This window comes from Leptosomus discolor, chromosome 1 (assembly GCF_034619465.1).
Source record: "Leptosomus discolor isolate bLepDis1 chromosome 1, bLepDis1.hap2, whole genome shotgun sequence".
Lineage (NCBI taxonomy): Eukaryota > Metazoa > Chordata > Aves > Leptosomiformes > Leptosomidae > Leptosomus > Leptosomus discolor.
The window spans coordinates 146,066,256-146,093,270 of NC_141391.1; the positions used below are offsets into that span (position 1 = coordinate 146,066,256).

At 39.9% G+C, this 27,015-nt stretch overlaps 1 protein-coding gene across 7 annotated transcripts in view; it reads right to left on the reverse strand.

The window, feature by feature from the left end:
- The window catches only part of BCAT1 (branched chain amino acid transaminase 1), a 41,632-nt gene that overhangs the window by 10,761 nt on the left and 3,856 nt on the right, over positions 1 to 27,015 (reverse strand). Inside the window, exons 2-7 of one of the 7 annotated variants that reach the window (XM_086466701.1) lie at positions 13,666 to 13,866; positions 12,446 to 12,502; positions 10,285 to 10,395; positions 9,281 to 9,400; positions 6,656 to 6,819; positions 4,869 to 5,011 (exon numbers count right to left, since the gene is read on the reverse strand). In XM_086466701.1, the coding sequence (XP_086322827.1) occupies positions 4,869 to 5,011; positions 6,656 to 6,819; positions 9,281 to 9,400; positions 10,285 to 10,395; positions 12,446 to 12,502; positions 13,666 to 13,866 (796 nt within the window). Of the gene's footprint in view, positions 1 to 4,868; positions 5,012 to 6,655; positions 6,820 to 9,280; positions 9,401 to 10,284; positions 10,396 to 12,445; positions 12,503 to 13,665; positions 13,867 to 27,015 lie in introns of those variants that run through there. The other 6 variants (XM_009958053.2, XM_086466728.1, XM_086466714.1 and 3 more) reach the window with 6 other exon arrangements.

Sequence of the window (27,015 nt, forward strand, 5' to 3'; positions counted from 1 at the left end):
ACATCCACAGTCTTTCAAGTAATACATCTTGTACTTTTTTTCCTAATCCTTTTATGTTCCCAATGATATTCCATTATCTTTCTTGATCTTATAAAGATGCTATCCTGCTCATTAAATCCACAAACCATTAAAGTTTTTGATTAATTTTTACCTAGGTCACATAAAAGAACAAAACCTGCATCTTCGTGTTTTTATTATGCCCCCTTCTCCCTACCTGCAAAAGATCACTGAAACCAGACCTGTTTGAACCTGTCTCAAAGCAGAAGCTGTCTTAAAAATGTTTCTATAAGTCCTGTGAATACTTGCAGCTGGGTAAAAGAGAGAAACATGGTATTCATCCTGGGACTGAGAGAGCAGGTTGAGCTCAGCTGCAGCTACATAATTCTGTGCACAAACACTGCATGCCAGCGAGTACATACACAGCTCAGAACGACAACAGCATGGGCTCTCTCCCACTTTGCAAAAGGTAGCTTTGGGAGCTGGGGTGGGATAGGGGAAATGGTGGATAAATAAATGGAATTGTTCATTCAATCTGCTGCTCACTGTCCAATCTCTCAGGAAATGCCTGTTACTTTTTCGTGCAGCTATCCCTGGATTTATTCATTTGGACTAGAAGTTTTTCCTACCTATGCTTTCATGTTCGTTTTATAAGGATCCATACACACATAAGTAATAGATGTAAACTGCCATGCCATAACATATAAAAAAGCTGCCATAGAACAGGCTATATATTCTGCTCTGGTCTGACTAACCAATACTTAATCCATCCCAGATTCCTAAGTACAGCAGTGGTCTCTTCTTCCTCACACAGTCAGGAACAATAGCCTTCCTTTTCTGGAGCCTGTCTAGCATCACTCCTAATCGTAATGTGTGTCTGGTCCTAATTCTGGCACAACTACCAACAGAAAAGGACTTAAAAACTTTCCATTAGCCACAGGGTTCACACAACTCTGAATACTGAAAACATGATGTTCTGCATTTATGACCCAGCCATGTACAAGCACTCCCCTTTCTCTAACAGAAAACTTCAAATAATGTGGACCTTAATACCAAAGACTGTGACTACGCACCAGATAATATTCTCTATTTGGTTATGTTGCCACAGATCTTGGCTAGGGCCTGCTTAAGCTCAACAACATATATTAATTTATTTGAGCCAGTTTGAAAAGGTGCCAGGCCAAACCAGCCACTAAACAGCACTGAGCAGACAGGACATGGGAGTCTTGAAATGTTTCAAACAGCCTGCTCTGTAGAATTTTGTCAAATATACATATGATGCCTACCAGCCTGGGGCCACCCAAGGAACATCTGCTCCCCTGCTATCCTGCAGAGACGATGATGCTATACAACATGGCATGCCAAAAAGCTCATCCTCTCTGTGAACTGATGCCAAACCAGGCTCCATATGACACCAGTTTGTCCATCTCCAAAAAACCAGACTGTGAGCTCACAGACTCCACTTGCCTACTGAATTATTTTGATGGGCTAGAAGCCTTAAAATGGATAGTAGTGAAAAAGGGGGAGGAAAGGCTATGTCTGAAGGAATATGTCAGGGTTTATCTTCAGTTGACTACTCCTACTGTTATAGTAGTAGCACTATCAGACCAGTGCCCCACTTATCAAGCATTGTATAGGCATGCTGTAACAATGGAACTTCATTAGAGTGTTTAAAAGGATTTTTAAAATGAGGTCTTGAGTATTACACGGTTTCAATTTTTACACATCTATATTTATGAACATATAGCAGATAAGATTCCAAACATGGAATGCCTACAGTACTAGTCACACTACAACAACACTGAGAATGCCACCAAAATATATTTTACCAAAATGATGAAAGATACCAAGGGAACTTCAGGGTCAAGGAGAACCCAGGAAACCCTGATTTCATTTTTATTAACATCTGACTTCCTCTCCCAGTTTGTTGATATTTCTCTTTCTTTCTCTTTTCCCTCCCTCCACTCTCCCCTCATGTACTCACTCTGTCTTTGCTTCTCCGACAATTTACTTTCCTCAATTACTTGCCTCTCCTTTTCTATGCCTGCCATTTCATTCGTCTGCTGCTCTCCCCTCCATGCTACTGCTATGGCTTTCTATTAGAGCAGAAGGTATGATCCTTATTTTTTTAGTAGTCTACTTGTCTGCAGCACAAAAAAATCCTCCACCCACAGAACACGAAGCAAACTTACCTGATATTTTACCTGACTGTTCTAGAGAACCTTTTAACATATTCATTTTTTAATTTATGCAAGCTATTTTGAAGTAGGCACTATTAACCACCATTTTAATAACAGCACAAAAATATTAAGTAACACTTGAATGCTCTCCACAATACCTTACGATTAAAACTAGAAGTAGAGCCCAGATGGTTCCAAATCATTCTGCAGAAACGGAATTTTTGGAAAGTGCACACAGATTTCATAGTTAGCAACCTTCAGGTTGGACATATGTTTAAATTGTAAGGTTTTGCATGAAGTCAAGCCTATATTCTCAGCAGAAGAACAGACATTATTAAAGAAAATCAGTTTCAATGTTAGCAGCTTCTTGGGATTGTTACGTGCTCTGAAGAGGCAGGTGGAAGGGACTCTAGGGTGACCAAAATTTTCACTTTGTGAACATAAACCGCAAACAGTATTTGATGAATGAAATATCACACTCCCGTATTTATGCAACAGCAGGGATCCAGATTTAGTCATATTTTAAGCCTCAGACAAAGCAGCAGTGGGCATACAAGAGCAGCATAAAGCGTGTCATGTTATTTCAACAGAAATTGACTAGTTTCATCCCCTATTTCCTCCTCGGTGTAACAAACCAAACATTTTTCCAGGCTCCTCCTGCCACCCAACACAACATGTCACGTTTAGTCACAATGCTGTAACTGAAAATATATAGCAAGGTCTTGCCAAAAAAAAAAAGCCTACTCTTGTTGGAAGCGTAGATGTCCTTTAGTCTAGGCTTTACTGGGCTGGGTCTTTGATTTGTTATAAACCAAGGAGAGCGGTTCAGAGTACTCCACAGTGACCTCTGAACACACAAAGAAGGGCATTTTCCTTTTGATGGTGATTCACAATTTCTGCCTCACAATTTTTATGTTAGATCCGTCTCTCAGCTGCAGAATTTGCGTAACAAAACAAAACCATGGCCTAAGTATCCTTTGTGAAGTGACAGAATATAATGGCAAACACTTTAAATCACAATGTAAAGCCATAGGCAGGTATGTGATGACACACATTGGCAGCAAGAGTGGTTCTTAACCAAATATATCTATCATAAATTAAGCATTAATCAACACATCAGGAGACAGCAAAGTGCTCCAATGATGCTAATGACCATGTCATGTGAAATGGCAGGTTTGCCAGTATACAGTTAGCTTGGGTGGCATGAATTCCAAGTTGTTTGCTACGGTCACCTCACAATAGTACTATTCAGTAATGCACTGGTAACACAGTGACTGGCAGATCTTTGGAACAGTACGGTGCTGCAGCTGGATAATTCCAGCATATTCCTGGTTTAAGTACAATGAGAACATTGAATTCTAATTATGTCCTCCCTCCAGTGTCCTTTCCCTGGGCAGAATGAGCCAAAATCTGTTTTTCTCTCCAAATAAGTTATACAAGGCATGAATTTAGCCATCTAGCTACACTGACAGATCTACTGCTGCTATAATAACAACAACAAGATTTCTCATATTTATAGTTTCATTCACAAAACTTCAGAGACTCATTCACTGAGGGAGTATCATCCCTTTTCTTACAAAAGTGGTAAAGATTTTGCAGAACAAGTAATGAAACTGGAAATAGGAGTCAGGTAGCTGGATTCCCATTATCCTACACTATCCAGAGCACATCACACCCCACTGTCCCCACAGAATGTTGCCTCTGTGCTTCAGCTGAGCACCGTCAGAAAAATTTTGATTTTCCAGGGTTCCCATGACACTACGACAAAATCAGCTGTCATGCAAAAATTCAGTAATGCTTAATTTTCATGGAGGGCCAGTACTCATGGAAATCAGGAGGTGTCCCTTTATTCACTTGCCTATACATTGGCTCAGTCCTTTAAGGACTCAGAGTCATGTAGTCTTCTGAACCAGTTGTTGGGTGCAGCTATCACTTCTCAAGCACTGAAGAGCTGCATGCCCAATGCGTGTTTCTGAGATGCCTAAATAGCTGGCTGCGCATTAACCAAGTAGCTTTCTAATCAGCACGTACATTGCTCAGAGATGACTGTGGGTACGAAGAGATAAAAATGGCTTCAATAATGATAGCATATCTTGAAAGCATCACTTCAGCATTAGTGATGTGGAACACTGACTGACATGTTTCTCTTTCTCTGCCTTCACTGGACAGAACTTCAAGCTCTTGAAAGAAAGAACTGAGGTCTTCATCAGTAGGATGCTGAAATACTTTTGGCTTCAGGAACATTTGACTTGCCAGAAAGCGATGATGGGAACCACTCATGCCCAAAGCCACAGAGTTTGAAGAGTTACACAGCCACAAGGTGACTTTAGTATGTCTGCATTGTTCATGACCCAACACCTCCTTCAAGATAAAGCATGTTGCTAAAGCTGATGCCAAACATGCAGTGTGACCTCATGTATGGCTAGACTCTACCCTTCTAAGCACATGGACTGGCCTAACAGTTTAGTATGTTAACAGTAAGCAGAACTCACAGCTGCTCCAGAATCTCCTCTTTCACAGTGGTATATCTAAGAGTCACCAACTAGTTTTCAGAAGAGAATAAACATTTCCTTTGTAAACCATCTTCATTAAAAAGTTCATGATCTGCACTCTAATAATAATTTTGTGGATTACTAGAGTTGGTCCTAACTGTCTACTCTGTTAAAGTTTTCATGTTTTTTGTTACTATACCTCCATCTTCATTTATCCAGTAGAGAAACAGATTCATTGTTCCAACTTCAGTTATTTGGTGATCCTCTCCATAGAGCCACAAAACCTGCTGGCAGCCTAACTCCAGGGCTTCTTGCTGGGCATAAATAGAAGAACCATAATTCCTTCCAGAAACAAAAAGAAAGAGCAAACAGTTATGAGTATCTGGTTGGCCATTTTCTCATTTCTACACAAGGTTTTGTGCACATCTACCTTATGAGCAAGTGCATTGTTTATGAGCACAGTCACTGCTTGTCCCTGGAATATTTACATTTTAAGTACTCTACTACTATTTTACTAGATCATTGGTATCTACCACCCAAAAACTTTGAAGGGTTGAACAGCATCAGCAGGTCAAACATATCCATCGAAATTGTCTTAAAAATACCTCGTGTTCCATTTTCTGGGCATTCTAATCCTGGCAATTAGACACCTTAGGAAAACATTTCTCTTTATTTAGCAGTTGGCATCCTGGAGAGATGGCAAAAATTCCCATCCAGCTCATGGCTTTAAAAAAGGCAAAACAAAACCATCTACCTCATTTCATGTATGTCAGATAAACAGATGGGTCATACAAGTCAGATGAACATCTTGGAACACAAAAAATCATCAGAGGTGAGTTATTTCTTTTCTAGTAAAATACATTCACAGAACTAGCAGCTTCAGGAGCTGCAGATGGGCCTTGATGAATTCCATATCCCTGAGGAGCAACTGTTTTCCTAAAATGCTGCCTACGGGGTGAACCTGACTGACTAATATGCCTTTACTCTATAGCTGCTCTGAGGGAGGGGGAAAAAACCCTTTCGCTTCTGATGTTCAACAACCATCAAGACCCAAAGTCAGCAGCTCCGAAGTGCTGACCACACTGCAGTTAAGTTCTTACCTCTGAGCACAAATCAAGTCAGTAGTGACCCAGGACTATTTCTTTTTTCTAAAACTAAACAAAAACTCACAAACAAAGAGTAAAGGTCTCAGAACATCCGACTGAATGAAGGAAAGCTGTTTTCCTGTCCTTTGATTATTCTACTAGCTCAGCTGAGCAGCACTTGACAACTACTAACTTCCTGCCTGGAAAGCAAACTCCCAGGTAGAGACAATAAGCTTCGTTTAAACCAAAGATCAAGGATGTGTAATCAAGTCATTAATTTAGCCACATTCGAGTTGCTTGCTCCAGTCAAGTCCTAAGCAGCTTCATTCTACAAGTCAGGTACTTGGACATTAACAATTATGTTTCTACCTAACTAGTGCTTTGGCCTAATTCAGCAGAAAACTGACAGACTATGGTTAAGTCACTGCACATAATTGTCTCATGCTTTCTCTCAAACACCATACTCCCCTAGCTAACTGCAAATGGCTTGTCAGGACAATCTGCCAAGGAAGAAGGTCAGCAGTCAATGCTGCTCACTGACCATTTGGCAGCAGGCTGCTATACTGAATGCTGCATCACAGAAGTGATAACTTTAGTGTCAACTTCGGCAAGGGAAACAGCCAAAGTATTACATGGACACCTTCCTGGTCTAGTTCCTCAGCTTTAGATGCTGCAAAATTGCCCCTGCAAATAATCCACTTGGCTGTAATATCCAAACAAAAATATGCAGCTGAATTGTATAAATAATATTTGCAAAGTACAGTTTTGAAATCTTTGTTACAGTACACCGTTTGTTTAATCGTCACATTTAATACCTCTACTTCCGCTAGATTTGATACTTCACTAAAAACCAAATCTCCTTTGTAAGCTATGTAGAAGGTGCAGAATTATGTTTTCTTACCCTCCCAGTTTGCAGTCCCCTGTTCCTCCTTTCCAGGCTCTTACATACTTTGGATCTGCCCATAAAGATATTGGATTAAAGCTTCCACTTGCAAAGTAAGGGCCCACAGGGCTCAGTATGACATACAGTAGGGCTTTAGTCGGTTTCTTCACTCCAAGGGAGGGCTAATAATAAGGAATGTAAAGAAAACAAAAGTTACTGGTATACTTCACTCCAAACATCACATGCTGCACTACTATCTTTTGAGGAACTGTAGCACGACAGTGTTTTACCAGGACAATGCGAAGTGCTGCAATGAAGAGAAAATATGTATATATCTTCATCCCTATCCAAGCAACATAACAACTAATTTTATATACTGTCGCCATTCACTTACAGCTGTTTCATTTCTCTATATATTCACAGAATCACAGAATGTTAAGGATTGGAAGGGACCTTGAAAGATCACCTAGTCCAACCCTCCTGCCAGAGCAGGACCACCCAGAGTAAATCACACAGGATCACATTCGGGTGGGTTTTGAATGTCTCCAGAGAAGGTGACTCCACAACCTCTCTGGGCAGCTTGTTCCAGAGCTCTGTCACCCTCACAGTGAAAAAGTTTTTTCTTATGTTAATGTGGAACCTCCTGTGCTCCAGCTTGCACCCGTTGCCCCTTGCCCATTTTCTCAAATAATTTCAAGCTTTTGAGAATTCAGAAAGTAGCTTAACAAGATATTATTATAACGATATGAATTCATCACAGCAAAAGCCTGCAAAGCCTTTTGCAGGGAGGAGCGGCAAGGACCATTGCTAGCAATAGTAGCAGTGGAGGAACCACTGTCAGCTGCATTAGTGATGAGAATTAGCCAATGCCACTTAGAACTGGCATTAGTAGAGTCGAGTGCTGACCTTATGAATGGCTATGTGACAAACTAGAATGATTTGCCTGCTGGAAATGGTTCACACAGCCCAGGAAATAACCTGGAATGTATCACTTTTTCTGAGAAATGGCTTCTCACACTTCAAGTCATCACCATCAATACTTAAAGATGGAGGTGAAAAGGCTGGCACTGGTCAAAGTCTGAATCCTGTGGTAGGAGACCCTGCTTAACTATTTGACTCTTTGCAAAGCTCAGGGCTCACCACAGAATCACAGAATGACTAAGGTTGGAAGGCACCTCTGGAGATCACCTTGTCAAACCCCCTTGCTTAAGCTGGTTTACATACAGCTGGTTGCCCATGATTATTGGGATCTTCTATCCAACTGAATGGGTTACTATTTTCTCACCGCTCAGAGAAACCACTCTCTAAAAAGAACAAGCTCATCCTTGGTTTCTAAGGTCTCCACTGAGCAAAAATTATTGAACTTAAATCTTCAGGACCAAAGGTCTAAGCAAAACACAGTGCACAAAGCATGTGAAGCTAAATTGGGAGGTGGGAGGGAAAATAATAGTGTAATAATGGAACTACTGGAAAATTCAAATAAGCCTTCCTCAGGTGCTGAGAGGGTTCTTTTGATTTCTGTCTACCTGACTCCTTCAGCAAAAATTTTAACAAGATTAAATGAGATATTGATATTTTTCCTGATTCTTACATGATCATTCAAAAGATTGTATTGGCTGGATTTCTTAATTGTGCTGATTCATGGAAGATTAGCAGGACATGTAACCTGCAAACAACATATGACATCACGGAAAGGCCAGATACATTGGCTAACCTCAACAGCAACAGAATTTCCAAAAACAGGGGAAAAATTTCAATTTTTAGTATTAATACTTTACAGCCACTGAGTGGAGATCCTTCAGTCTGAAAATCTACTAGTTCACAAGCATTAAATTAATGGAGTCCGAGAACATGTGAAATGTGTAACGCTCATGTATGGTAACTAATTACAGATGTGGATATTGTAGAAGAGCAGCTTGCGTAGTTAGGAATGATACATTCTTTAGCTTCCTTGTCCTATGCTCTACCATTATAGGTTTCTCTCTCACCACTGCTAAAAAATCTGCTTAAAGTTTTAATTAAAATAAACTCTCTGTTTCTAATTCCCTTTACAAATACTACAGACTTGACTCATACCCACAAGAAACTCCCAGAGTACACACTAATACCTAGTTGCTAAGGTGCCTCCTATAAGGTCAGGTTTATCTGGGTTCAAGAATAAATTGACACAAGAACTTGTTAAAAGTGTCTCTCAGAACAGCCATCTTAATTTACTGGGCAGAATCTTTCAAAATCTCAGGATGGAGGATGGAGTTACGAGATGAAATCACAAAATCTACACAGCAAATTTCTGTTCCCTCACATTTTCTCTGGATTATTAATATTTTAAAGACATACATTACCATGTCACAAATAACTATCCTTTTAGTACAAAACCGAAGTTAATCTAAATTTTGCCAGTACCACTCAGAATCGAAGACACTTTCTGTGATTTGAACCCATGTGTCCACTAGGTGGTGGTGTGGTCAACATAAATTTGTGAAGTAGAGCTATAGGTGACTAACACAAAAGTAAAAACAATTTGCCCCTTAACTGTAATTCTGTTGTCTAGTGACTGCTGTGTATTTCCCTTTATGAATGGAGGCTTTTGCCTCATCCTTAAATACACAGCAGTTAAGAGGGGAAAAAAAAAACGTTTCACACCTCAGTTCCAATTAAGGTAGGACGGATATACAAGCTGGCAGTGGTTGAGTATGGGACCCACTCCTTTTCCACTTCCACAAGCTTCCGGATGCACTCTAACAGCTCGTTCTGGTCAAAACACTGGGAAAGAAAAGCAAAGGAGAAAAGCAAATGGAGAAATATGGCCTGAACACTCTGTGGTCTTTATAGATCCATATGCTAAGAGGAACACTTCATCGGGATATGTAACACTGATGGTCCATAGGACTACATCATCTTCCTTGAGTTCATCTCTCACAAAGTTTAAGATCCCACGGTCTTTGCCACTGTGCCTTTTTATACAGTATATTGAATGCCCTCCTTCTGCTGCAAAGTATGCCCCTGAGATAGTAAAATGGAGCCATTGACCCTTCTTGGCTCCAAAGCACATGGAGAGAACTCCCCATACAGCCAACACCTTCACTTTGGCATGCTGTAAGCTATGCCACCACCTCTGCAAAAGAGGGCTTTGAGTTATAATCCCAAGGGTCCCGCCAAGTCTCACAGTGTTGCAAAGTCGTCACAGTAATAAAGCTAATAAGCGTGGGAGGAAATTCACTGGCCAATATACAACTGCTAAAAGCAGGTTAAGTTGCTAGCATGACCAAAAATGAAGGCACTCAGAGGTTGAAGGACTTAACTGAAGAGGCATGAAGAAAAGGAAGAACATTAGTGCCAGAACAATTTCATAAGATGTCTGCATGCTAATACCTGCAGAACAGTGCTCACCCTTCAGAAATAGACTGTGTACAGCTGAGACAGTAAGGAGACAACAAAGAAAGCAAAACACTATTGTCATTGAAAAGAAAAATGCATTTCAAACAATTCCCTTCGCTGAATAGGACCTCTTTGCAAAGTTTAACTGAACTATTCAGAGTTAGAGTGTTTGATAAATGTTACGCTACTGTAAAGTTTCAGAGATTTGCACTCTGAAAATGAAAATAGATACTCCAAGTTAGGGAGAATAAGATGCCTTAGCTACATACTGGCAGAGTTGCTCGTCTTGCTGATCGCGCCATCCTGTCCATGTTAAGAGTTGGCCGGAACAGGCGGATTTTGCCATCCACTCCTCGGTAAGCCTTCAATCCTTCAAATAACTACCAAGCCAAAAAGGAGGGAAAAGAAATCAAATAATAATTGATATACGTTATCCCATGGCAAACTGTGCAAAAGCAGAATGCACCCTTTGGAAACAAAAACTTCACTTTCCTGCTCACAGTACTCAAGACATAAATGCTAACTAGCTAATCCCTGCAACACACTCCTGTGAGGCAGTATCATGAAGACTATTTTACAAAGACAACCTGCCTACGCTTCAGATATATCTTTCTCTGTCAGGGGACTTATAAAGAACCATTTCTTTCATACTTTGGTTACAGCAATTAAAATTTGTAGCATGTGTTTGGCTTAACTATTCCCTCACATCCTCACTGATACCTAAGGCTGAGCCAAAACAGTACTCTCCCGTACAGAAAAGTTCCATAGAATTTGATTACCTACGTTAATCACCTTTAGGCCTCTGTCCAAAACACATTTTGGTAGGATGCATGGAATAAGGTAATTAAGGGAACTCTGTTGCAGCTCTTGCTGTAGTTGTAGCAAAACCTTGGACACCTATTTCCCCCATATACCCCTACACTGTGGAAAGGGATTTAGCTAGCATGAGAGACAGATGCATCAGTCTTGCACTGGAGGAAGAATGCATGAAAATGTTTTATCTATACTTTATACAGGAAACTGAAATTAGTCATAATTATCCCATCAAACTGCAGAATGCAGATGACTGGTGTTGACAATCTATTTACCAGAAACCTTTATCCCACCAGTGCCCTCCCAGCAGAATGCTCTACAGCATCACCTAACCACAGTAAAAACCATATGCCCACAAAATATCCATAGTTACAGATTTATAATTTCCAGTTATAGTTATAGACAGAAAACACATGTATTCTAGAAGCCCATATTAATATATACATATATACAATATTATTTAGATTATTAATGGATCGCTTATGCTTATAAACAAGAGTTCAGATTTTTAGAATTTATTTTCTAAAGCATTTCTTTGTACATTAAATTTCAGCATAAGTTCTATGAATTTAACTCCATCACTGCTGTCAGTCTCCTCAGACTTCGCCTCCTGACTGTTCCACAAAAAATGGCTGGAAATACATTCTCTGGAAATCTACATATGCAGGTTTTTTATTTGGAAAAAAGAAATATGTATTTGTGTATAAGTAATTTTAGTAGAATACTCAAGGTTCCATTATCATTAAATTTTATAACATTTTTGCATAAGGATCAGTGAAATGCAATGTTTAGAAAGCTTTTGTGCAGTCCCATGACAGAGCTAGGTCCTTCCACATGACAAATTTTAATTGGGTTGTAACTGGGTTGCAGGAATCCCGGCAGTTTTCCTTAGGTTACATGCCAACTATGTAGCAGAACCAGAATGAGAATGCAGAACTTTTTGCCTTCAAAATTTATCTTATTCCTATGGCAATGTCAACCTTATTAAAAGCTTTGCTGCAGTTTTGAGAAAGAAACTATTCCTAGGACAGGCATTGTAGCTACAAGGAAAAAATTCTGTCTTTAATAAAGGATGGCGTAGCTGGTGATATGGTTGATACTTCGATACCATTTTTATTGGGCCAGTTATTAACTAGTACCACATTTCTGCAATGCTACTTTCTTATCACAGAACAGTTGTTTTCCCCCACCCTTCTCCCAGACACATTCACAGAACTTTTAATGAGAGGGAAGAGGAAGGAATGTTTCTACTAAGATTTGATCAACGATTTGAGAGAAGTAAGAATCACATCATTACTGAAACACAAAGCCTTCTCAAGCTGTTAAATCTTTTTCTCCAAAAAGAAATACTTTTAACCTTCCAGAGCTCAGTAAAACCTTTCACTCATTAAAAAGGGAGACAGTGATGTGTTCCAGAAATGCTCAACTTGAATAAAAGCAACTGCTGTGGTTGCTTGATGGTTGGTTGCTACAGTGGTGTACAAACAGTATTATCTGACATCTGTACATCACAGGAGCTGGATCTGGAGTTCAGCAGATCCAGACTATCACACTGCATCATGGAGGGCAAGGAGAAAGGGGAGGGAATGCCAAATTTATCATTTTTATTATACCCACTGTGTATTCATTGAGCCACAGCATTGGCACCAGATTCTCCTCTGTCTGTCCTCTTGGCTAGAGGAAACGTGATGCAATAAGGGTAAAAGAATAAAAAAAATGGGAAAAAAATAAGAGCATATTCATGTTAGCAATGATTTCAGACTGGGCCAGAGGCCGAGCATTAAAGCAATATGCTACTAAGAGTGAAATATAGATTTGGGACTCCAGCGTGGTTTCTTACTTCTTGGGCAGATCAAGAGCTGCAGCCTTAGTCACAGGGGCCTGTTGTAATTTACACAAGACCTTTGGAGGCTTCGTGACTAGACGGGGAAAAAACAGCAACAACAAAAAATGGTGAAGGCAGGAGCTCAAGGACAACAAGCAGGGAAAAGCTTGATCCTTCCCTCAGAGCAGTGGTTTAAAAAAAAAAAAAAAAAAAAAAAAAAGAAATAATAAGAGGCACAAGCAACTCCACCAACTTCAGTGGAGACACTCCCACCTTCCATTTCAGCATATGTGCCCTACTGAAGCTCTCACACAGGTGTGAGTACAGCCAAAGCTGCTCTGGAGGCACAAAAGGCAGCTTTAGGCAGTAGGCAGCTAAGCACGGAAACTGTTAACCACGCTGGTTTCCGACTTAACATTTCACTTTCCAAAGTTCCTTGCTGTACATTCTCTGCTTAAGTACCCTTGTATATGCTGAACGCATCAGATCTAGTTCGGAGCTCTCCAGACTTGTTTGGAGTTGCAAACAAGCATCTGTCTAGTCTGTCCTGCAATCCAAGCTATGAGCCTTTGAAACAGCTGAAGATAACTTTCATAACTTTCATAACTTTAATTTCAGTCCCCAAATTAAAACTACTCTTGGAATCTCACACGGTCTTACCCAGTGCTTCATTATTAGGTCACATTAGAGACAGTATTTGGACCGATCCACCATCAGTGAGCTAGAATACTTTCTCAAATGAATTTGTCACCACAAAGAAAGGGCTCACCTTCACTAGGCTAGAAAGTTAAGTGAGCTGGAATTCACCGGCCAGAGTTGCTTCTGAGTTATACTAACACAAACATAACCCTGCTGTAAATAATGGAATTATTCTGGAAGGCCATCAGTTAACAAAATAAAATGTAACTCAATACTAATAAACTTAAGACAGTATTAGTCCTTGTATTACAAAGCTATGACTTCAAGAACTAATGAAACAAAATAGCAGTTTCCAAATTGATTCAGTACTCACTTCTACAGCATAATGCAGGGACGAGGAGGCTGGATGCAACGAAACGTTCTCAAGCGGCTTAATATAAGGTTTCTCCCATCCTGAAGCCAAGGACCATTCAATTGTCAGCATATTATCAGTGAACACAGTTCCAAATACTAAACCACTGGGGTCTGGTTTTTCCTTGAAAGTCGTAGCTGGGGTGATAATCAAGTCTGAAGCCTGAAGGAACATGAAGACAACCATGAAGTGTATCAAAATAATTAAGGCAGATTGATTTAAAAATTATTCTGCATCGCTGAACACGGACAAATGCAATATTTTATCTGCAGGGACGTTTAATGACAGACTGGTTAAAGGCGGCTAACCTCTAAGTAGTTGGCAAAGTATTCATGCTGTGTTTGCACACACATACACGGTGCTGCTTACACCAGGAGTAGTTAGCATATTTTGAAGCACTGTTAAGTAGAGGAAGCAGTACAAGGTGTAAAACCAGAAAATGAGCTGATGGAAATTTCTTGGACATTTAGACTGACACATCTATACAAGTTCCAGAAACACCCAATTGCTGTATCTCAGAACATAAGCTGATCACCAGAAATTAATCCCCCCTCACAACTAAGTAGATATGTTACGCTGATTTTCCATTAATGCAGAAAACCAACGTAAGAGATCAGAGCCAGCAGTCAGCAAATTACATGGGTCACACCAGCTTGTTCATTCACATTCATATTTTCCTAGAAAGATCCCATTAGCAAAGAAGGTTAAATGTTTCCCTGCATGATTAACTGTAGAGACTTTCTTTTACAAGCCATGACTGGCTGCAGAAATGCAGCAGAGTTTTTTTGTACTGGTTTTGGCTGGGATAGAGTTAATTTTCTTTATAGTAGCTCATAGGGTGTGAATCATCCTAAAGAGCAGCAGAAGAAGGAAAACCAGATCTTAGCCTTTCACTCCCCTTTTATACACAGATAGGGTCTAAACAACTACAGAGGGCTACAAGGCTGTGAAGCAGGCAGTCTTGATCCACCTTCTACATTCTCTTTCTATGCCATCTAAGCATTTAAACTGCGCTGGTCAGAGGCAAGGAAGAATTCCACAAAGAACTGTATTCAAAACTCCATTTTCCTTCCTAACGTGACTCAGAAAGCACTGACCCTTATTACAGACCGCCAAGTGAGATCTTACTCCTCTATGTTGGGTACATATAGAATACACTGGAACGCAGGTAGTTCAGACTATTGTTCAAATGATTTGTACGTGCACTAAAAAGGCAGTTCTGTAAGACACATCACTGACTTTGGCTTCTCAGACCCAGCACACATTTTGCAAAATTAGGAAAAATTTAGTCCCAATCTTTTGGAAAAGAACACACGCACCCCTGTAAACAACCAGATTTTCAAGATGTCTTTAATGAACAATGGCCTATTTTTTATTGATTGGTCGGTTTTGGTTTGGGTTCTTTTTTTTTGCTTAATGGCTTAGATGTGAAATTAACTGAGAGCTGGAGAACAATAGCTAAAAGCTTGTTTCAAACTATCTCCAATTATAGGGCTTGTCTAGATATTACAGTGCATTAGCCTGGTTGAACTAATATATAATCTGATGAAACAACAATTACTCTTCTTAACTCTTTATAGTACCCTTTATCCTGCTGACAGTGAACGCTCCAATGGGAAAAGCACTACTTAATGATATCCTGAAAATAAAAATGAATTTTACCTGACAACCTCTTATCATGCACTTTGGAAAAAAAGATATCACAGTACAGCATGGATCAAAATAAAAGCCACAAAGGAGTGTTTGCAGTTATCCACAATGCAAGACTCAGCTCAGGAAAACACTTATGCAAGAGCAGAATGTCAATGGGGCTTAAGCAAGGATGTAGAACACAGTTATATCTTTGGCTTTATCTCTGGACAGAATCACAGCTTCTAAAGAACTCCTACTGCCAGTGGTATTAACAGCTTTTCCTAAAGTCAAGGCTTCTGTCTCATCTCAGGTCATTTTCATTAAGGTAATTATCTTTACAATAAACTGGCCAAGGGACCAGAATTATCATGGGGTCTCATCCCATAGAACTCCCATCAGTATTTCTGCTTTTATGCCTCAGTTTGCCATTGCCTCAGTTGTGGTAGCACAACTAGTTGAAAGGCAGCACTACAAAACAATTCACTAAGCTCATCAGCATTAACAAAGACATTTTACTTTAAGGATGGGGAAGGATTTTGATCTGGCTCTTCTCACAGACCCACAATCACATGTAGAGGGAGCAGCAAGATGCTGCCACAAACGAAGTAACACACTCACTTGGGAGCCTTTGGGCTTTCTTTGACCCAGTTTTGCCACCAGAGATATTTCTCCAGATTTGAAGACCTGGGGTTCAAGGGAGCCTTGGACAAGAGAGCCTTCCTGTCATGGAAGTGATAATTTAATAACACTATGCTGATCAAATACAAGCACACTGTTATGCTCTACAGTTAACACAAAGAGGGTCCCAGATCCAGAGTCACTCCTATGCTAGCTCATTAGAGATAAGAGGTGGGCCACACACTCACTGCTGCAAGTTCAATAAAATGAGTAGTCCTGTGTGAAGGGTGGCCACACAGCAGTGACTATAGCTCAGAGCAGTCCCCAAGGACTGGGGACTTTCTGCAGTCACAAACAGATATCACTGGACTGGATTTCAGGTTGAGTCACTTGAAGGCAGAAAACCTAGAGAGATAGGTAGCTATGATGCTTATCCGGAAAAGAAGCAAATAGTTTCTGGACCACAGAACCTCCTGGAGCTGCGCAAGCTGAACAAGGAGCCCACCTGCTGTTTCTCACCTCCTTCAGCATTTAGGGGAAACAGCTTTCATTTAGGCATTTTCCAAACATCTGACTCAACAGTATCAGGTGCAACACTTGACCCATAGCCCTTCAAACAACAGGAGGAACACCCTGCAGAAGACCTCTAATATAGACTAAGCTGAACAGACCAGTAAGGCAACAATCATTAAACAGGCAAAAAGGCAATTTTCCTGATCCTTATAATCCTGTTAAGCTCTCAGGAGATGCATTTAGGATTTTTTTTTTGGCCATTACTTTCTTAAGGCTCTTCCTCCTTATTCATTCTATCATATTTTTCTCCCTCTTTTTACCAAACAGCAAGTAGTGCAAGTTAACAGTGTGTAAAATCACCTGAATCTTTCAGAACCCAAATGCTTTTTACGTCAAGACACCATCAAGCTTTGCAAAACATTAAGTCTTTTTTTCACATGGAAGAGGATGCAGGGTGGGTATTGGAGAACCCATCCTTGGAGTACTCTCTCCCACAATGTAGTGAGCAGCATGAAGTATTGCTCGCACTCTCAACCTCTTCTGTGTCCCTGAGTAATAAGAGCCCCTACACAACATCTCACCTGGCCCACAGACCCTTTTGGCTTAATTTGCCCCAAAGGCCTATCCCGGCGTTTTGTGGTGCTGTTCAAGCAGCACCAGCAGAAGGGAAAGAAAACACTCAGAAGAACCCACACAAAAAGAGCACAGCAAGGCCATCTGATTAAGTATCAATGCCTATTACTTTAATATCACTCATTAAAAAAATGCAGTGCTACTATGGTATCACCTATGACCTTTACAAATGGCGATTTCTTTCTTTCCTTTGCCAACATCCCCCCAGCCCTAAAAGCAGCATATTAAGGATGCATTAAGGATTGGCATTAACACCATCCAGATATTTGATGTTTGTACTGCCAACACAAAGGGCAATTTTCAACTAGGTTTGTATTTTGCTTGCTTTGTTTATCAACGTGCTCTCAAGCACCTTCTGATACTGCTGCCTAATAAAACCATTACACTGGAGGGAAAACTGGCAAATGCAGGAAGAAAAACCGTAAGTGAGATAAAGAAAGAAACAGATGTGGCACACGGTCTAGCGAGTGCAGCTATTCAGCCCCTGTTGCCTACAGTAAAATGACAAAGACATAGTTCAAGCCCTGCAAACTCTCCATGTTGCAGCAGTACAGTATATACAAGATATGTGTGCCTAGGTCCCACGCCAGGGCACTCTGGTAAGAAATAGGAAGAACCAGATTGCCCTGCCTATGGCAGGCAAAACAGAATGGTGGGGAAGCCAGCTGGATACTGTTGATTTTCAGGGCTCATACAGCAACACTACGCCTACAAACAGCCACTGTCTCAAATCAGACACACTTTTTTGAATAGCCCTCATCTGAAATATGCCTGCTGATTCCAACACAACTCCTTCCAGAGTGAAGCTTTACCCAGCCCAAGCAAAGAAGATATATTGTGACCTCCTGAAACTAAAATTCATCATTTGATCAAAACAGATCTTATCAATTATGAGCTAGGCCAAATTAAAAGTGACACACTGGTCAGTGTCAATTTTAACCAAAGCTGTAGCAAGACATTCTGCTGCCCCTAGCCAAGATGTCAGTTTAATGCTTATCCTACCCAGCCTTTGCAATAGCCTTAAGTGGATTTGCAGCTGACAGCAGCCTTTGGCCAGAGCTGTTATTCTCATTACTACATTCTTACGCTAGAGAGCTGTCTCGGGTAGGTGCAGATGGCAAGCGCATATTTTGTCCTACTCCTTCCATCAAGTTTTGCCAATGCCTTCCCAAACAATCCTTGGCTGCTATTATTTTCACTTCACTGAAACTGCTAGACCATAAGCAGTAGGTTGAGCAGCTGTAACAGGTGAAATTCATTTGACATACCCAAACTTTTCTAAACACTGTGCTGGGCAAAGTGTTTCTATCACTTACTTGAGTAAAAGCAGAACTGGTAGCCTCACCTGTAAAATAGCTTACAAGTTAGTTAACTGTAGCAGCAAGTTTCAGCAGAGATTGTCAAAGTATTAACATCCACTCAGTAAGACCTACTGTAATGTATTGTGATGAAATAAATAACCTCCTTGACTTCTAGTCAGGGTGATTCATTCAAGATCAAAAAGCAACTGCAATTATTATTTTTTCTTATTTATGCTGAGTTTGTAAGCATATCCTAGGAAAGATCAGGGCCTTCTGATGCAATAACAGACATGTAAGCGTAGGAAAATTGAATAGCTTGTTTCGCCCTTGCACTTGTGAACAGCAAAATGTGGTTGCAGTAGCAGAGCAAATTTTGAGAAGGAGACAGATTACAAAGACAGTGAGGAATTACTATAAAAGGGAAAGGTAACAAAGCATAGCCAGGGGGGAGTTGGAGAGAACGAGGCTGGGACTAGATAGGATGGTTTTGAGAAGGGATCCAGGGATGAGGTTGTCATTTTCCTGTTGTTCAGTCCTTATGGCTGTGGGATCCTCATCATTGCTTTTGCGCCCTCCTCAGCACACACATCTCTATCCCAGGAAGCCATTCTTTCTGCTGGAGCAGCTACTTTTGCCTCACAACATCTTCTGCCTGGCCTCCTGAACCTGAGGATGCCCCTACATGACAGACTGAGAAGAGGTTTGCACTGCCAAAGAGAAGCAGCGTTGGGGAACTAGGTTGAGGATACTAACTAGGCTGAAGAAAGTGGCTTGTTAATTCAGTTTTGGAAGCTGAAACCCTCTCTTCTCTTAAACAAGTTTTTTTTTTGGCCTTGCAGCCAATGATCATGCTACCACCTTTCTCCTGTAACTCATTCAGCCCATTGTTTTCCAGATGTCAAGCTGCAGTGGCAGAGGATTACCCCCATTTTCTTGCTGACCTGAGCAGTGATCAGCTTCTCCTAGCTGGCTGCAGAAGCTCATCCATTAGACATTCCAGCCCAGCAGCACCACACAGCAGGGTTCAGGCGACTACATGTTGCACGTAGTTGCTCCTGTAGAGCAGCTCCTATGAGCAGCCCCCAGGGAATTGCAAACTGACCCACGAGGAGCCTTCACTGCATGTGCCTGCTTTCTGTAGGCAGACATCACGAATCATACTTAACAGCTACTACTGCACACACAAAAAAAGGCTTGTGCCAAACTATTGCCAAACTCCAAGAGGAATCAGGGATGACACATCAACTCTTCCTCTATCAGCAGCATCAGAGCAGACAGCAGTAGTGCTAGGGTAGGCAACTTGAAAGCAGGAAAAGGTTATGGAGGCTGTGTGTTGTGTTAGGGCAACTGGTACTTTTCTCCTCCATTGGGACCTGTTCTGCTTGTTCCTGAACCCTGTCTTAGAAACAGAAACGTGGAATACTGTTCCAGTAGAAGAAACTAACTGGAACAGCTTCTAGCAGGTGTTATTTTTGTCTTGTTTGTCTGACTTACTACCTCTCAACTCTATCCACTAATCACTAGCTGACACCACAGCAGCATGTACTTGAGTAAAAAAAGAGATTTATGTCCTTGGGTAAACCAAGGTCTGTGGGTTTGCTTCTTTTCCCATCCTCACCTTCTTTGGAAAAGACTGCTAGTTTTCTGAGGTAGAGACCATTGCTTTCTGTATAGGACTATGCCCTGTATGGCTCTGATCACAATAATAAAGTCTATAGTAGAAACAATAAGAATAATAAGAGTTATATCAACTCAAAACAGAGTAAAACAGAGTTAAATAAATTCTTAGAAATCTATTTCTAGCTTGCAAGTATAAAATGTAATGTTAATGTAGGCTATTCTATAATCCCTTTACTATCATTACTATTTTAAATTTAAAGCAAAGCCTGAGGCTTGAGAATGAAAAGTGTGTCAAGATATAATAAGATTTGAGCAGGAAGAAAGCCCTAATTTTCCTACTATAAAAAAATAAACAGAAACAAAATATAATGAAACATCTTTTGCAACCCCAGGGAGAACACTCAGCAATCTTTCAACATAAAGCTTCCCTGAGACTTCATCTGAGAATATGTTAGCACATGTAATTGGACTGGGGCCTGGAATCATTGCATTAGGTTGACTGCACACTGTGTAATAAACCACAGAACAAATGACAAAGCAGAAGGGAGTCAAGGCTCTGAATCAGTTGTGAGTCAATCACTGAAACAACAGAAAATATGGCTGGAAGGACTTTGTCTAGTCCATCCTCTGCAAGGCATCTAAGCTAAATTATTCATAACAGATATTTATCAAGTATCCGTCAAACCGAAGAATGAGTTTGCTACGCTCTGCAAGCAACGGGAAGGAAAGGCGAAGGGCGCAACATACTGTTGGCTTCTTTAACCTTTCACCTGAGCTGATGGATGCTCCAACTCTGATGCAGGAATGTTTGATTTGGAGCAGTACGCAGGGAAGTATACCTGCTCTGACAAGACAACAGGTAAGTGGTTGGACATAAACTTCTTGCCTTAGAGAATGAAAAGGGCACTTAGGGCAGCAGCACAGCTGAAAATGAAGTTTGAAGCTCCCAAAACACACCAGAAGGGAAATAAAGATGTTGGAAAGCTATAATCCGGCTGGACTGTAGAGAAAGCATTGAAGAAACCAATCTTCCCTACAAAACATTCAAGCACATGGATAATGCATAATATCATTGATTTCAATGGCATTAACTAAATTTTAAGAGTTCTTCCCTATGCTGCTGAAATGTTACCCTGCACCAACTCCTATGGATTTGATCCAAAGTCCTTTTAAGTTAAACAAGACCCCTTCCTCCAGCTTTGTAGGAATTTGGATAGTAAGTGAGGCAAAACTACTTGAATCTTTACAGCTTCACCCAGTTCTATTGCTTCAGGAAAATTAAATGGACTAGTAATGGTTTTGGGTTGTTTTTCTTTTTTATCCCTTACTCATTAGTTTGTTCTCCACTGACACAAGTTTCAGGAGATAGGTATTTTAAAGTTAAGAAGGATGAAGGAATGGGGTTCCTACAGATCCTAAGGAAATCTTCTACTTGGTATTAAGGAAATCTTAAGGAAAGCATCTATTTGATTTTAATGGGGTCTATCTCCTCTACTCCGGCTAATAGTATTTTCAGTGCTAGGAAAAACAGTCCTCTAGTATATCATCTATCAAAGAATTATATAAAGCATTTAAAATATGACTACCTCTTTAAAATATAAACCACTAAGATGCTGATAAGACTATTAAACACAGGAACAGAAACCGGGCACATTATTGCATTTTGATCCTGTTAACTATTTCTATTTGCTAACAGATATTCCGGTTAACTAAGTGGGGCGATCAGAAAGTATGAGTAGGAAGGAAGTATGAGCAGGCTTTAATGTAGTCATGGCACTGGACTGCTGTAGCTCACTGTTACTGCTGGTCAAGTTAGCTATATAAAAATCCTCTTCGGCCGTGCAACTGCACTTCATGTCTGCAATGCAGATATACCTGGGCTTTTGATTAGAAAGAAGCAATTCCATACAGGGAAATATAGACTGCAATTCTGTACTAGCCCAATTCCTTGTACAGAAAGTCCTCTCACAGATTCATACTCAAACATTTCCATAAATACAAAACTAGGACCATTATTTGCTAATGGAACATGTTAACTAATTACCCTATTCGTATTATTCACTACTAGCATATACCGCTTCTTCTCAAAAGATCTGATGGCTTGGTTAATGCAATTCCTGATGCTGTGCTGCTCCTTGCCTCACAACCACTGTATTTCTGCATTGTAGCATAAACACAATGTTCCATTTTTAGAAAGAGTTTGCCTGGGAGAAGGTTTGAGCCTAACACAAGCTGAGGGCTCACGCTGGCCTCTGACACAAAACTGGAATAGAGAGATCTGTGACATTTCACCGATACCACATTTTTGTACAGTGGTGCAGTGTTTTAGATGTTCAAATAATGCTGTATGAAAACATAAATTTGATCCACAAAGATTTAAGACACTACTGTCTTCTGGTTCAGGAAATATCATTTCCATTTCATACGAAGAAAGTAAAATGAAAAACGAGATACTTATGTCCAAGATTTTCTAAAAAAAAGTAGCCATATCGAAGGAAGAAATTAATTGCAAACCTAAATTTCAGACAAACAAGTTGGAAATATTTTACCTAAGTAGACTGGCCAGTCACAAACATGTTATGTGGAATAGCCGAGAATAGAACCATAATCTCACATGTCCAAGTCCTGAGCAGTTGCAATTAAATCTTCTTACCCTCATTTTAATAAGCTTGCAGACATGCAGGGAAGTGGATTCACGAAATGAAGGCATTCAGAATTTATGATTTCATACAGGATTTCAGGAACTTTTGGGGATATAAAATACTGTCATAGCACAGTCTCTTACATAGAGGTTACAGGAACAGTATCAAATGTTCAGTTAATCACACCTGGTTTTTTCTCTTACCTCATCTCCCTCTCACCCTGGTAGAAAGAAGATAAACTTACAAATTGCCATGAATTTCAATGTTTGATCTGCCACTGAAACTGCCACATTTTGCCAAGTCATTCCATTTGGTACTTTCTTAGAAACAGGGACTAAATACAGGATTAAGATAAAACTCTTCCAGGTCTCTAGGCTATTAGTTCATGAGAGTTAAGATATAGAGATAATCTCAAAAGCAAGCAGAAAGGCCAACAGAATCCCATAGAAAACAAACAAACAAAAAAGACTAAATTATCTTCCTAAATTAGTTCCTACTCATGTGTGTTCTACAAAGACGACATTTAATATCAAACCTGCGGACTTGATAACACAATGATATTAAAATATAAGAATTCTTGGAAATACGTATGGACACCATGGATTTTATACGTTTTGAAGACAGATAGCTTCCTTCGGGAATCATTAGCTGGTGCTAAAGCCCTGCATTTTAAAAACAATTCTTCATCTTGGGAAAAATAAATCCAGAAAATGATACAAGCCAAATGGAATTTCCAAAATTCTAGTACAATTTCTGTGCTTTTACAGACACCAAGGATATCTTAAGCTCCTAGTTAAAAAGAGGATAAAGCATCACTTCCTTTGTGCTATAAATCAACTCAGCCAAACTGTTCTCTAGCTGTTTTTCCAGCATCTTCCTTTTATCTTGGCTAAAAGCTTCTGTTATTTGCTGAAGACAGTAATCTTTATTTGCAAATCTTACAGCTTCAGATAATGGGACAATCAGTTTCTCTACCACAGCTTAGAAAACCTATTTGGTAAAAGCCTGCAACTATTTGAAGGAAATTACCCACCTGAAAAGAAACAGAGAACTACTTGCCACCAAGCTAAAACTGAAGAGACTGCCACAGATCTCAAATGCCACATGGGTTCCTGATGGCATGAGAAACCTACTTACAGACGGTTGGGAAATCTTCCCTTGGCCTATCATGGAAGAATCAAGGTGAATTATTTTCACAGAACTAAGACCTTGTCATTGCTCAGTAGCATTTCTTGGCTACTATGATCCTGAAGCAGTGGCACTACTGCTGCTCCTCTGTCATAACGAGCTTGATCTAGAAACTCTGATGTGCTAAGTAGAGCCATCAGCAATACTAAGCTGCATGAGTGCACCCTCCACCTATGCATGCAACTTGCATGGTCTTCTTCAGCAAAGCCACTTTCTCCTAGCAACCAACAGCCACTGACACATTCATTAACATGTATTGGGCTTTGTTTCTTCTCTCTTACAGCTGAACATCCTGTTTTGATGAAAGAAAGTACACTGTGTGTTGATCATTACTGTGACCTAGACCCATACTTTCCTAATAACTGGAATGAAAGCAGCAGATATGTCTTGCCCAGCTATTATTAGTAGTATTCAAAAGAGTTTGTACAATGCCTGTGTGGAGGCAGAATACCACAGAAAGCACTCAGCACTCAATCTTCTCTGCTGTAGCTGGTTTCCCTCTTGGCAGGTGAAGATGAGGGAATGGATTTGATTGTAAACCACCTGAAATAATTCTGCAGCATATACATACCCTGTTAGAAGGCATAATCAAGTGTTATGAAGGCACTGCGATCTAATAATATTATTACTCACCAATCTTTTTTGATACAACGCATGACAAAAAGCAAATCATTTTATTGCCATTGGTGAAAAACTAGAGTGAATAGATTCAGCTGAAATCAAGATAAAATTAGAACCACCTTTTCTAAAAACCATGCCCAGTCCACAAATGCTAAATACTATTATGACAACAGAATTGACATCTGGCTTGGCATCCTGATCTAACAGTGGCTACAGTTGTGTATTTCCATGGAAATTATGTGGAGATGAATGAATAGTAACTGACACCGTTTTAGCTTAGGAGGTTCAGACCAGGCATCAGAAAAAAACATTTTCTTAAAGAGAGTAGTGCAGCACTGCATTCAACAGACAAAGCCAGAGCTGACCTGGTCTGGTGCTGATGACAGTCCCACTTCCAATGGGAGGAGGGACTAGATGGCCTGTGGTTCTAAGACACAAAATATTTGGAGGCGATGCCTTGTTGTGTAATGGTATGTACACACACATACATATAGATATCCAATTGGTCACCTTTCTTTCATTGCTTCAAGACTGTTTATATAAAAGCAGCTTTCCTATATACACATTTTGGAGAGGTACTGCTCATCACAGCATCAAAATATTGGTAAATTTCCAAAATAAATTTTTCCCCATACAGCTTAACATAAACATAAAGGAAATGTTCTGTCTGATCAATCATAATTTAAAATGGGGTCTAATATAAATTTAAATGGAAATGCAGGGCATTCTCCCAACACCCCCCTCTAACCCCAAAACTACAGAAGAATCAACAGCTGCAACACGACAAAAAGCCTCACTGAGTGCCCACATGCTTTGGCAGGTAAATAATTTATTAGTTTCAGTAGAAAATGACAAATTGAGAACAAGCTGTAGAAGAAGAGATGTGAAAACATAAAAACCATGTAAACTGCTTTGTATTTGTTAGCCTTGTACATAATGTGGTAACTATAATGCATATATGTCTTCATTACAAAAACATTTCAGCATTCCCTTGATCCATACGCTCTGAGCAGGTGAGAAAATTTACCTACTGCTCATATAGAACTAAAGCACAAGAGAAGTGCTATGTACTTCCTAAACTCTTCAAGGAGTTGAACTTTCACCATGTCACACTAATGTTGTGCCAATGGGATACAGTCAATTAGTTCATATTTTAAAAAGATGGTTCAAAAAATTGGACTATTCTGTATTTTATAGGGTTTTAATCTTTGCATTGGAGAGGAAGGAAGGAAAATTGGGTGAAGAAACAATTTTACTCTTTAAAAAAAACAGGGTTGTAGAAATGTTTATTCTTTTCTCTGTCATCAACCTTTTCACATATAAAATAGTTTTCTAAAATAAAGCTTAAAACTGTCTCAACATCTCAAAACAGATTGGTCTCTTTCCCTATTCCCAGAGTGAGGAATCCTATAACCCACTATATTTGGCACAAACGATAGATGCACTTGAGTTTTATTAGTGTAAACATGGTAATAAATCACAGTAATGGAGTTTCATTAATATAAACATAGAAAATGCAATAATTAGTCAGGTTTTCCTTTGAAAGACTGTTTTGAAAATAGATATATCTTTCTCCACAGAAAAAAGGAAATTTTCCAACTCTTTCTAACATACACAATTTATAACAAGAAATGCTGCATGCTGCAATAACATCTAACCTACATCTTAACTGGATAGATTACTCCTGCAATACTACTTTATTTATAATTTTAATGCTTCCAGGGTAAGCATTAAAGAAGAAGAACTCTGTTCTTCATCTTTAATACTACTGCATTATTTGTCAAGAACGTGGAACAAGGCAGAGAATTGGAATCAACACAGCATGTTTTGCATAGAGCCAGCCAAGTTCACAGTCAAGGCTACGTGTTTTAAAACACGCAGCTAAAGGTCCTAATACAAGGAACAACTACGTTTGTGCAAGGAGACCTCCAAGAACAAGATCAACATCGTTCATTGGCAACCTCTCAATTTGAACCACAAACGCCTGCATTGGAAACAAATTTTCCATTTCTTCGTACTTCATTCGGCGGTAAAATACACTACAGCTTTAGATTCTGTGGGAAAACTGTCAGAGATTTTGGTTGTTTATTTGTAGGTTATACCTACAGTGTGGATATAATCTTTACGTTCTAATTTGTACAACATCTAGCTCAATGTCAGCTAGTTCACAGCTTGGGCTCTAAACCAGCAATGCAATAAACAAATACTAAACCATACACCATTACAGAAAATTCACTATATCCAGCATCTCTCACAGTCTGATGTGAGCTAACTTCAGACTGGAAGCCATGCAAACATATTAGCATAGCGCTGCATTCAGTCTAGCAGGTCCAAGATCTCAACAGGGATTATTACTTTGAGCACAGCACTGCACTAACCTGCCTATATAAGCTTCCAGCCTGCCATGGGCTCACATCCCACTGGCTCGGAGCCTGGGAAGGCTGGGTCTGTCTGCAGAAGACTGTGCAGGAACACGCAGAGTTATTTAGAGTAACATGAGGAGACATTCAGATACAGAAGCTCCACTTAAACATTTTTCATTC